General features: G+C 45.7%; 1 protein-coding gene across 11 annotated transcripts in view; it reads right to left on the minus strand.

The window, feature by feature from the left end:
* Sec24b (SEC24 homolog B, COPII coat complex component) overlaps positions 1-12,238 on the minus strand; it is a 70,090-nt gene that overhangs the window by 4,479 nt on the left and 53,373 nt on the right. For all 11 annotated transcript variants that reach the window (XM_063281665.1, XM_039102107.2, XM_008761458.3 and 8 more), the window contains 11 exons: positions 10,029-10,147; positions 9,702-9,757; positions 9,276-9,482; positions 7,942-8,065; positions 7,405-7,563; positions 6,767-6,940; positions 4,443-4,553; positions 3,444-3,619; positions 2,755-2,892; positions 2,024-2,128; positions 845-937 (listed from right to left, as the gene is read on the minus strand). In XM_063281665.1, the coding sequence (XP_063137735.1) occupies positions 845-937; positions 2,024-2,128; positions 2,755-2,892; positions 3,444-3,619; positions 4,443-4,553; positions 6,767-6,940; positions 7,405-7,563; positions 7,942-8,065; positions 9,276-9,482; positions 9,702-9,757; positions 10,029-10,147 (1,462 nt within the window). The remainder of the gene's footprint in view (positions 1-844; positions 938-2,023; positions 2,129-2,754; positions 2,893-3,443; positions 3,620-4,442; positions 4,554-6,766; positions 6,941-7,404; positions 7,564-7,941; positions 8,066-9,275; positions 9,483-9,701; positions 9,758-10,028; positions 10,148-12,238) is intronic.

Raw genomic sequence — 12,238 nt, forward strand, 5'->3', positions numbered from 1 at the left:
AATCTCAGCTGTTGAGTATCTGTACCCAGCCCCCACAGCTGCTGGCTGTTTGTCCACCACTGTGAATACATCTCACAATGATCGAGCTGTACACTTCAAAACCGTAAACTAAGCCAGCTGCCACAAAACACGCATGTAATCCTAGCACACAGGGACAGAAGGACTGACAACCTGGGGACAACCTGCTTTACAGAGTGAGTCCTAAGTTAGCTGAGACTTCATAGGGAGACTCAGTTTTAAGAAGGGGGGAGGAGGAAAGAAAGGTAAACTTACAAAATGTTTATGTTAAGAACAACAACAAAAAGCCAACACACATATATAAATAAGATAAAACTTAATAATAGTGCCAAAAATGTTGACACAAAGTTACTTCCTCCAGGCCAACAGTCACCGTGACCATTCCAGCCCCACCACGGAGGAGAGATACCCTTGGTGTGCAGTCATGTAAAACAAAGTAGCTGAAACAATACACTGGTCTTCTGCTAACATTTCCTCAGGGAGAAGGGGACCCACACACTCTCCTGGGTTCCATCCAGCAGTCTCTCCTGCCTGCCACCTGTCCGTAGGTACTGAAGACTGTAGGAGGCAGGTTAACTGACGGGGACTCATGGTTAAGTGTCCCGAGACTACTGTCCAAGGCAGGTGGGACTTCAAGGATACAGCGGTTTCTGAGTCACGGCTTCCGTGACCCTCATGTATGTTCCTATACATATGCCAGATAAACTCACTGCTCACGAAACTGGCTTGAATGAACTCCTGCTTTTGTCTGCCTTCCCTGTCCTATCCCAGGTAAACAGACATTTGTTTACCTCCCCAGAAAAGTAACACAACAAAATGCACTGACCATTTTCTGTGGTATTGATCCAAAATCAGGATACCCAAGCACATTCTCTATGAAATTACTGTCACAGCCTTTGCCAATCCAAATGTAGAAAACCTAAGACATAAAAAGGGGAGGGGGAAAACAACATTAAATTCCCTAAGAGGAAATCCACTACAACTCATTTGGTTATCATACACAAAAGAGGTCATTACACTGTCTCAAACACGAGATCTAGCAAACACGAAGGGAGATAGAGCATTGTGAACCCAGTTCTAAGAAACCAAAGCAGTTCTCACTGTCTTTGCTTATATTTTAAGGCTTCTTGAAATAGTTTACATTCTTCCTCACGTAAGGCTTATTTATTTAGGGGCTGGAGAGATTGCTCAGCGGGTAAGAGCTTCTCTGCCCTTGCAGAGGACCCAGGTCTGGTGCCCAGCATCTCTATGGTGGTTCATAACCACTGTAACTCCAGCCCCAGGGACCCAGTGCTCTCTTCTTTCCAAGTACCCGGCATCCATGTGGCACATGTACACACATGCAGGCAAAATACTCATGTACATAAAATGAAAATCTTAATACTCCACGTGTGAGCACTTTGCCCATACGCATGTTTGTGTCCCTCATGTGTGCAATGTCCAGAGGCAGAGCTCCTGGAGTTACAGATGGCTGTGCACTACCTGTGGGTGCTGGGAACTGACTCTGAGCCGCTGTCTCTCCAGCCCCTTCATTTAGTTCCTGAATAGGAGCAAACTGCTTTAATATGAATGCCTGGCCCTACCTCCCATTCCCTCCTTCAACTCCCAAGTTCCTTGGTGTGCATACATATCTTGCCCACTGTACACCCCTCCCACCACTCCTGAGCAATGGTGACTTCTCTGACCCTCTAACACCAGCAGAATTACTGGCAATGGGTGTAAGTTAACTACAAGGGAAATTCTTGAGCTCCATTTGAATCTATGATTCTGACGGTTAGGTTCCTGATGGCAGGGATTTCTTTTCTGAGAGTATCTATCTCTTGATAATGTACTAATTTATGCTAACGTGCTGTCCTACTATGGAGTCTAAAGTTAACTGAGCTCCCGTGCCAGGCAGAGTCCTTGTGTCACAGCTCATCACACCCATCTGCTAGGTGATCACAGGGCCGGACCGGGTGCCTTGTCCGCCAGTCAGAGCGGAAACGTGGTTGGCAGTGATGCTTACTGAGCCACAGTCCATGAGGAAAGCACCTTCTCTGGTCAGTTTCTCTGCAGACAGTTTTTGAAGAGGTGGCTGGGGTACTACCCTGTCGTTGACATGTATGGCACCCTGGAAAGAAAAGGTAGAACTCAGTCGTAGAGCAGATCATTGCTATCAACAGACCAGAAGCAGGTCACCACCCCTACCAAATACTAACACGCGACACCCTTGAGAGTGAAGACGCTACTCAAAGGTGTTCCACTTTGAAAGGTGAACATGGAAAACGGATCCTTTGTTTCCTCACTTCCCTTCTGGGGTCAGTGTTATTAAAACTACCATAGCGGACCGCCCCTTTGTACAGCATAATACTGTGCATGGAGTAAATATTAATCCCAAAGAACACAGCTTGAGGACAAGGAAGAAAAGATACTATACAGCTGTGCATTTACTTAATTACTAGGTAACAGACCTGGTTTACCATGTAACTAATATTGTGATCTGGTCATATCACAAACTGCCAATACCTACAATATGCAAATGGAGATCACTCTGTAACTTAGCTTTGAGTCAAATACAGGACAGTCTTCTAAGAACTCCTGGCTGACAGCATCTGAACATCCTCTCGTGGATCTGAACTTGAGTCCCTATGTGAATGCTGTATCTCCACGGACAATGCATGGAAGAACTACGGGAAACACCTCGTCACATCAGACGAGACACCAAGACAGAAGTGTCAAACGCACTCACGTACACACCTCATCCGTCAGCCGGTCTATCCTGTACAAGTTGGGATGAATCATTTTCATTAGATGCACAAGTGGCTGCGACTTCATCTGGCACATGGCGTACACACGGTCGTCCAGGCGCGTGCTTGTACCTGTTCTAAATGCTTTCTGGGAGAAAGAAGACACACGACCCAAGTGAGGCATACACGGTCATAGGTGAGCAGCAAGCACGTAGTCAGCCACAGGAAAAGCTCATCTTCAAGGCCACACACTTGGTTTCAAGACTCAGCTGATATTTAATAGGAAGTAAGGAAGTAAATTCGTTTCTCTGAACTATCCTATCCTTTTGGAAAACAGAAACATTCTGCAGGGCAATGTACCACACAACACCTGCTAAGAGGATGCAACACAGGGAAGGAAGGCAGTCGGGAAGTTAGAGCTTTCCCTTAGCAGAGTCTCTTCCAGAAATACATGGGAAGGGCTGGTTTTGAGCACATAATTTAAATTGTTCATTCAAATGAAGTAAAAAAAGGCACATATTTTACAGGACTCTTGGTGCCTCTGTGTACCTCCATATCCCACACTTTCCCCTTAGTTTTCAAAAGTCTTAAACTACGAAAGTATAGAATCCTCGCTAAGTACTGAAATCAACATTCAATTTCATTCAACTGAGCTTGTAAGAAACAGAGGGGGGAGGGGGGAAGAGAAACACAAACTACCTGTTTGAGAAGTGCCAGAACATAGAGAGGGAGCAGCTTCAGTGAGCTCGGTGCTGTCAGGGTGGAGCGGGGCACACTCGACACTGCAGAGCTGTAGGCAGACAGGGGATCCACCACGGCATTCACCAGGGCGTCCCTGGCATCCGACAGGCTGGATGACACTGAGCGGTCCACAGCTGCAAAGTCACCAGAAGCAAGCGCTCAGCCCTGGGCTCCAGCGAGCGCTCTCCTGCCTCCTCAGTGTGCGTCACGCACATGCGTGCACACTGAGTTCTGCTACAGAATAAAATCCTGTAGGAGGAGTGGCATGGACCAGTGCCATAATCCTGCGTCAGTTCCCAGTACTGCCCAGTGAGGTGTGGAGACCGGTATCTGTTAGCAATGCTAGTCTAATTTTGCACCAAGTTGGTAATAATGGCCGCATTCTCTAGTGTATGTGAGAAATAGCAAGGCTGACTGCATGTTTATCCATAAAAGAAAACACAACCCTCTGCCATCAGTACTTCTGAAGGCTTCTCTACTCTGAGTGTGTCTCTACAGCAGCCACACGTCAGATACAGTCGTGTCACCACAGCGGGTGCACAAGAGGGCAGTTTATCACCCCAAAGTTATTTCCCTGGGGGCTCCTTTGCTGTAGAGTTTTCTGTCCCCGTCTTGGCAATCTGTTCTCCACAAATGTCCTTTCACTGAATGTCATGTACTTAGTCACATGGACACACCTTGTGACACATCGCATATCCCTGCTCACGGCCTGGGTTGTATTTTACAGTGTGGATTGTCACAGCTACATCTTAGCTGAAGGAGATCCTGGTTTTTACAAATCACAATCCCATAATAGACTGAAACTAGGAATTATTTTTAAAATGTAAGAACAATTTAATTTATCCTGTAATAGATAAAAATGCATTGATTTTTTTTGGGGGGGGGGGATTTCTAAAGCTAAAAAGCTTGTTTCTAGGTTAGAAACATGCATTTCCTGTTATTTCATATGCTACTCACCCATGTTGGCCAGAAGGCAGATGGCAGCTTGCACATCCACTCCTGCATAAACATCAGCCAGTGAACTCACCACTGGCAAGCACAGTGTGTGAACTCGAATTCTCCGCTCACCTAAAGAAAACGAAGCCCATCGTCAGGCGTACATACTAGGCTAAGAAAGAGAGCAAACATCACCTCTTCACTCAGATGGATGTTTTGGCCTGCAGAACAGAAAGGCTTTGTCATTAATATGCTTCTTTCTGGTTTGGTACTAGGAAAACCCAGGTCCTCACAGACACCGGGCAAGCACTATAGCTTGGGGCAACGCCCCCAGTCTAATTATCATGTTTCGAATAACATATTGCCCAGACAGGAAAGATGGCTCAGAAGACAAGAGCATGTTATTCTTTCAGAGGACCCAGGTTCAGTTCCCAGAACCCACATGGCACTCACACTGTCTGTACCTCCAGCCCCAGGGGATGAATGCTCTCTTCTTGCCTCTACAGGCACCAGGCCTGCATATAGTGCACACACATACACACAGACAAGAAATTCACACACATAAAATAAGTAAATCTTAAAAAATTCTCCAATCCTGTAAACTGTGAGCATATTTGGAACAGTAGTTTCTGGTTGGCTTTGATCTTTTTCAAAGATTTTATCTGTGATGACTCTGTCTCTCTCTCTGTCTCTCTCTGTCTCTGTCTCTGTCTCTCTCTCTCTCACACACACACACACACACACACACACACACACACACACACACACTTGTGTAAGTGTGCATGTGCCCACAGAGGCCAGACGGGGGTGTTGGATCTGCTGCCAGAGACACAGACAGTTGTGCGGTGCTGGGAATGGAACTGCAGCCTCTGAGGCAGCAAGTGCTTTAACTGCTGTGCTGTCTCTTCAGTTCCTAGTTTAACTTTACTGTTGTTCTAAATTGTTCTCTGTGGGATGATGTCATTACGTAGGTGAAGGCAGGTACAAGATGGAATGAGGCCTATCAATGGACGAGAAGGAAGGATGGATGGGAGAAAAGTTTGAAGGAAGAGAAGGAGACAGGGAGGAGACTGAGAGAAGAAGCCACGGAGAGGCGGACATTAAGATTCCTCTCTGCACATTTACAGGTTGTTACGAATGTTCTTAAGGGATGGATGTGTTCAGGGCTTTGTATGATTAGGTGGGCAATTATATCTTATCAATGGGATCACAGGTTATTGTTCTGTGTGTTCTTTCTTATGGAGAACTGAGTTTGGGAGAGTGTGTGGTGGCAGAAACACTGGTCTGCCACGGAGTTGGGATATACATTTCTGGCACGGTGAAGCCTGCCTTGGGAACTGGATGGGTAGAGAGATTGTTGCTGGGCTCAGAGAGGCCATCAGCACTGTTTTGTTTTGTTTTTTTTTTCTTTTTTTTTTTTCCAGAGCTGGGGACCGAACCCAGGGCCTTGTGCTTCCCCAACCCCGCCATCAGCACTGTTATATGGAATGGAGCAGAGCGGGTGAGGGGCTTTGCTGACTGAGATGAGGATATCCACCAGATACCTTGGGGCACTGCGATGCCCGCCCTAGTGGGGATAAAAGACAGCAAATATTTTTTATAATTTTACAAGAACAATACTCAACTGAGTAAGGTGTCAAAAAGCTCACACTGTCAAGTAAGAAGAGAGGGACTTCCTTGGTGCAGTTGTTTGTTACAGAGCACCAAGGCAAAGGTCTCTGTGCTTGCCAGAAACATGATGCTGAAAACTAAATTTTCCACAAACTACACACGGCCCGTGAAATGGCTCAGCAGGTGAAGACATTTGCTGTCGAGCCTGATGGCCTGTGTTTGAGCCCTGAGACCCTCATGAAAGGATCAGTGATGTCTGCAGTTGTCTTCTGACCTGTACACGTGTACTGTGGCGTTCCTGCCTGTAAGTGTACTACACAGAGGAAATAAGCAAACCAAAGTCCTTGTAAGTTATCTGAGGCTGAGAGATGGCTCCGTGGTTCCAGTGATTCCAGCTCTTGCAGAGGACCTGGGTTTGACTCCCGGCACCATATACTGGGCTCACGAGCATGAGTAACTCATGAGACCAGGAGGTCCAGCACCCTCTTTTGGCATCCCAGGAGTCTCTGTTTGCATGTGGCACATACAAACTCACACAGGCACACAGACATATGTAATAAATCTATTTTCTAGCTGTATTATTTAAGGATTCAAATGTGAGTTAAGAAGAGAAACAAACAACACACGGTCACTTACTACAAATGCCAGTGCTGTCAGTGAACAGCACTCTGCCCCCTCTACTAATAAAGGGAAGAGGAAGGAGGACACGGCTGTCCCAGTGCTGCTAGCGTTACCTTTGCTTGATGTGTACAGCAGGGCAGTCTGGAAGCACACCAGGGAAGTGTCCGCCAGGCTTTCCTCAATTGACAACTGCACTGCAAACCCAGCATCAGGATTGATGTTGGCAAGAGACAGCAAGTCAGTGGACCGGACAAAGAAGTTCCCGTGGAAAGTGTGCATCGAAAGTCCTGAGGGAGAGAGACCCGGCATGAGACGGGCTGTGGGTAACTACAGGTGAGGCCAGACTCTGGGCGATGTTCTAACTAAGCGAACAATGTGTTCTCCAAAGGGAGCCTACATATTCAACCTATATTTATACCTAACCTCACCATCATATCCTATATGCAGGTCTAGATCAGACGTAAATACAATACACAAAACTAAAAAGCCGAGGGTTCCCATCATCAGCGAAGCGGCAGCTAAGCCTTTCCTGCTCTCCCCACTGTCACTCTCAAACAATCCACCATGTGCTTTACTCACGCTTCTCTTCAATAAACCAGAATTCTAGTTACTAAAAGGAGGTGGTCAAAGATCGCTCCGTAACTGTGTTTCAAACAGGGTTCAGCTGGATCCAACAGAAGTCCCCATGCTAAACCGTCATCACCAAGGGTCTGGGGCGCTGACTGACGGACACACTTTCCCCGGGCCGTACCTTTGGTACATCTTATCCTCATAACAGCTTCAAATCCGATCTTCCTGGTGAGGTACCGTTTTAGGTCTTTCTGTAACTTCTCTGCTTGCGAAGGGTTGTGGGTGGAGTGGAACGATGGGTAGTAGAATATGCACCCTGCGGAGTACTTGGACATGCAGGCTTTAGAGAGAAGCACATCGCGTATTAGCTAGAGAAGGAAGGATAACTGACTTGTCTAACAGCAGCACAGATACCACATTATGAAAATATCTGTCACGAATAAGCCCGACACGGATAGGAACCAGATAAAGCTGTAACCTGAAGCATCCATAAAATATGGCAAACACTGAAGTTCACTGTTGCATGGCTAAGTGCTACCAAGCAGGTAGTAAGAATATTTTCTTCATGTACAGGGCTTTAGACTGGTGACTGTCATAGACATTACCTACATTACCTACAGGCATGATCCACATGCCTGTCTCCCCCTAAGAATGCTTCCGGTAGAGCTTTAATCACGTTAGAAATCTTTAAGTTGGTAATGCAATGACATCGTCTTACCCAGAGAAGCGAGGTCAGAATACTGTGAACTTAGCAGGAACAAATCCACTGCGGTCTGCTGTCCTGAGCAATCTAAAGCAAGTTTCTTATAAAAGTCGGTGGCAGGGCCGAGATGGTGCACCACCTAAGCCAACAAGTCAGAGAGGAAGAGCCTCTGGTTATACACGTAGCATATGTCTCTCTGATAACAAGGCATATAACTTTATTCCATCATATAACAATATATACAGTAGAATATGGGCCCAGATTTCTAAGAGTAATAAAACCTAGTGTTTACTTTAAAAAAAAAAGCGTTGCAGCAAGGAACAATGTATGGGTCAGACCCAACTCTTTGGAAACTGAGGCAGAAGTAAGGCTGAATGTTCAAACCCAGCCTGGAGAACGAGAATCTCCCCACCTTCACCCCTAGAGGGAAAAATTAATTTCAAGGCACACTGCTGAGATATTTTATATAAGCTGAATGATTAATTCTCACCACACACATCCCATTAAGATTCCGTTCTTTATCTTTCACAGATGAGAACACTGAGCCAATACTGATGACATCAGACTGGTCAGAAAGCTAGGTCCAGAGTGAGTGCTGAGCATTACAATGCCCTGTTACTCAGCGTGGTGAGGAAGGTTGAACGCTTTCCCTCCCAGCCCCTACCGTGGCCTGAGTGTGACATTCACTAACTTACAAACTTGGAGATCACAATGAAAAGGGCCAAGGTTAACAGTCTATGTGAGGGAAGACAAATTAAACTGGTTTGTGTGTTAACTAAACATTAATGCCAGGATAGTGAGACTACCACTGGCTTATATTTTTCTGTGCCATCTAAGTCTCACGCGTGATTAGTATTCCCCCTACAGTCTAAAGTTTGCTCATAAGCATGTTAAATTAGAATAGCTTAACTACATTTTTCACTTGTTTCATAGAAATGACACTGGGGGCAGAGGATCAAGCCACAGCTTGATCTTTAAACAGTCATCCCATCTTTGACAAGACACTACTTTCAAGGATTAGGGTATGTTTCTAAACATTAAAAAAAACTACTTTATCTTGCGAGTGTGTGGATGTGAGCGCACAGCACATGTGGCACCATGAGCTGCAGGGCTGCTGCGCTGACCCTGTAGCACCACACCCAACGCTTTATCTGACACATGCGCACGGCCAGAGCCGTCTCCTCAGACCAAACTTATGGCTTGCTAACTGAGTCAAGCATACACCTAACCCGCAAATAAAGGCAGTGTGGCTTCAACTCTTACTGTTTATCACTGCTGTTGATGTAACGAAGAAGAGATGAGTGGGAAGAAAACACCGGGGTCATGACCAGACACTCAACACACCATACCTTGGTGCTCGACCTCTGATTCGGATCTTCTCTGGACTGCAGAAGTCCTGCCCCCAAGGAAGGTAACTGTGTCTGAAACACAGACACTCGTCCGCCCGTGGGAGACATTAGTTTGAAGGCAGCCTGAAGTGCAGGTCCAAGAGCACTGTGCGTTTCTCTGGTATTGATGAACATATTTGGTAATGCGTTCAGTAAGTCTTTTATAAGCTGAGGAAAGAGGGAAGGTTGAATTACTGAGAAGGCAAGATGGTTTTCTTCTCTAAAACACTGCAGGATAAAGCAGGGCAGCTGCACCTCTGGACTGTGGAGGACTCACTAGATACCCTCCTACAGTGTCTAACAGCCCTGCACCATAAACAAAGGTTATCATGGGAACTGCTGATGGAGTAAGTGCATTGCTACTTTGAAAAAACAAATTAATCTCACCTCTTTACTTTCATACAGATTCACAAGCAGACTATCCGGTGTGGGCAAGAAAACATCTGCAGGGACAAAAGCACTCCATCAGCACACAGTCAAGAGAACATTATAAAGTAGCAAGTTTTGGTTCTGCAAAGACACTTGCCATGCATATTGGAATGCTCCATATATGCATCATATATGCACATCCAACACACACACACACACACATGTAAAAAGTCAGAACCCAGCATTTCCCAGATATACCAAGTCACGCTCTCCACGACAAGATGGAACTTACGAGTAGACCCCACTCGAGAGTCCACAGCTCCAGACTTCCCGGCACATGCTTACCGTCTATATCAGATACAATCAACATCTGAGGCTGGGATAATCCTTCTTGTAAATTGTAGAAATGAATAGTGCTGTCGAAAGTCATGAATCCTATTCTTGTTCGTGAGTCTCCAGGAAGCCTTGTGACAGAAACGGCAACTTGAAATTCAAAGTGTCCCACCACATTGTTTATGAAGTAATGAAAAAGCACCTTAAGTCTAAGGACAGCTACACATGACTCTCTGTATAGGAGACAGAGTCTGAGCCACATACAAGGAAAGTGACAAGTTCAGCATTTTGTTTTCAGGCAGGAAACCCATATTAATTCATATTAATTCAGGCTCAGAAGGCGAAACAGCCTTCAGGGAAGAGCAAGCCAGAACCCATGTGGTTTCTAGAAGCTCAACACTTCTGCTGACTTCCTTTCTCTCACCCTTCCTAGGCTGCAATCCTTTAATACAGTTCCTCATGTTACGGTGACCCCACCATAAAATTGTTTTTGTTGCTGATTCGTAACCATAATTTTGCTTGTTATGAATCAATATAAAAATCTGCTATGCAAGGCATTTGATATGTGACCCTGGTGGAAGGGCAGCTGTCAGCCACAGGCTGAGAACCACTGACCTAGGGCATTGCATTTGTTTTGAGGCCTGGACTTTTGTCACTCAGGCTGCCCTTGACTCAGGTGCTGGATTATAAGATTACAGGAGGGAGACACTGTATCTCACTCTCATACTCCTACATCTGGTCTTAGTATCACACAGTAGTGCCAAGCATTTGAAGTGCTGTATCAAAGCACAACACTGTACTTGAGAAAGGGAAGACCAATCTGTATATTCAGACAGTCTCAAGGGCAGTCAAACAGGGAGGGATCACTCTAAGGAAAAAACTTTTCAGGAAAAGGTTTTTCAGTAAAAACACTAATAAGAACAAAGCCTGCTGAACAAAGCCTGCTCTGTCCTGTCGGCCAAGCTCCCCTCAGCTGCGAAGCGAAGGGTGTCTCCAAGTGCATACAGCTGTGTTCACTTGCTTACGTAGCCTACATTTTAGAATGCCTTAGAACATTTTTTTTTTCTTTTTTTTCCGGAGCTGGGGACTGAACCCAGGGCCTTGCGCTTCCTAGGTAAGCGCTCTACCACTGAGCTAAATCCCCAGCCCCTCCTTAGAACATTTTTAATGCAAATGATTCCAGGGGTTAGAGGTGGCTCAGTGGTTAAGAACACTTGCTGTTCCTGGGTAGAACCCAAGTTGGTTCCCAAAACCGACAATGGCTTATAACATCCTAACTCTAGTTCTGGGTATCTGAGGCCAGGCATGCAGGCAGTACACATCATAAACGTCAGCAAATCTTCAAAACTAGAATGTGTGTGAAAGCACAGCACTGTACTCCTGTTATGATAACTGATTTGTTACTCACTGTCTCAAGGCCAGTGAAAACGGAGAAAAATACAGTATTCAGGTGCCAACACTGCTCAAGCCCCGAGTTTCTACAGATGATAAGCACTCCTTTGGGAAGTCTGGGGCATTAGTCAGCAACCAGAGAGGAGACTACTGACCCACCCTAATTTCTGTTCAACTGTTTCTGTAGCAAATTCCTCTCTCAGGAGTCTTTCCAGAGGGCTTTCAGGAAATGTGCTACTACAGCTGGTGTGCTGCTCCCAGGCTAGCTTTGTCTTTACTTTCCCAGTGTCTATTTTCTGTTGCAATCAAGCAAAAATATCTGTTTTCCATTCTCAGTTTTACCTTTCTAATTTTATACAGTCTAATTTGTAAATGCTTATCCTTACTGGGATAGCCAGGGCTGTCTCCTCATACTTTCCTGAGACTAATTAATGCAGGAGATGGATTATAGAGTATGAGATACAACAGGAACCTGCTCCACTCATGTACCTCCAGGGGCACTGACCCCAAGGGTCACAGAGCTAAGCAGACAGGTGTAGGGCTTGGACAGTGACAGAGCCGCTGGCCGTATGAGAGCCTAAAGATGGTATAGACAACTTCTAGCTGGTAAAAACTGTGAGAGATCCTTTTCAAGGCTAATGGGAAGATCCCTTCACAGCCGACAACAGGCGAGAGTTAAGACTGCATGTGCATCACGTTATTTTCTGCTCCAGTTTCCACACGCAGCATGTGGCTCATGTGCAAGTATGCAGAGCACACTCTCTGGCTTCTAACAGTTCAGCAAACTCAACTTCTCCCTTCCCTTGCTTCAAACCATTCTCTCACTAGTG

This window comes from Rattus norvegicus, chromosome 2, assembly GCF_036323735.1.
Source record: "Rattus norvegicus strain BN/NHsdMcwi chromosome 2, GRCr8, whole genome shotgun sequence".
Lineage (NCBI taxonomy): Eukaryota > Metazoa > Chordata > Mammalia > Rodentia > Muridae > Rattus > Rattus norvegicus.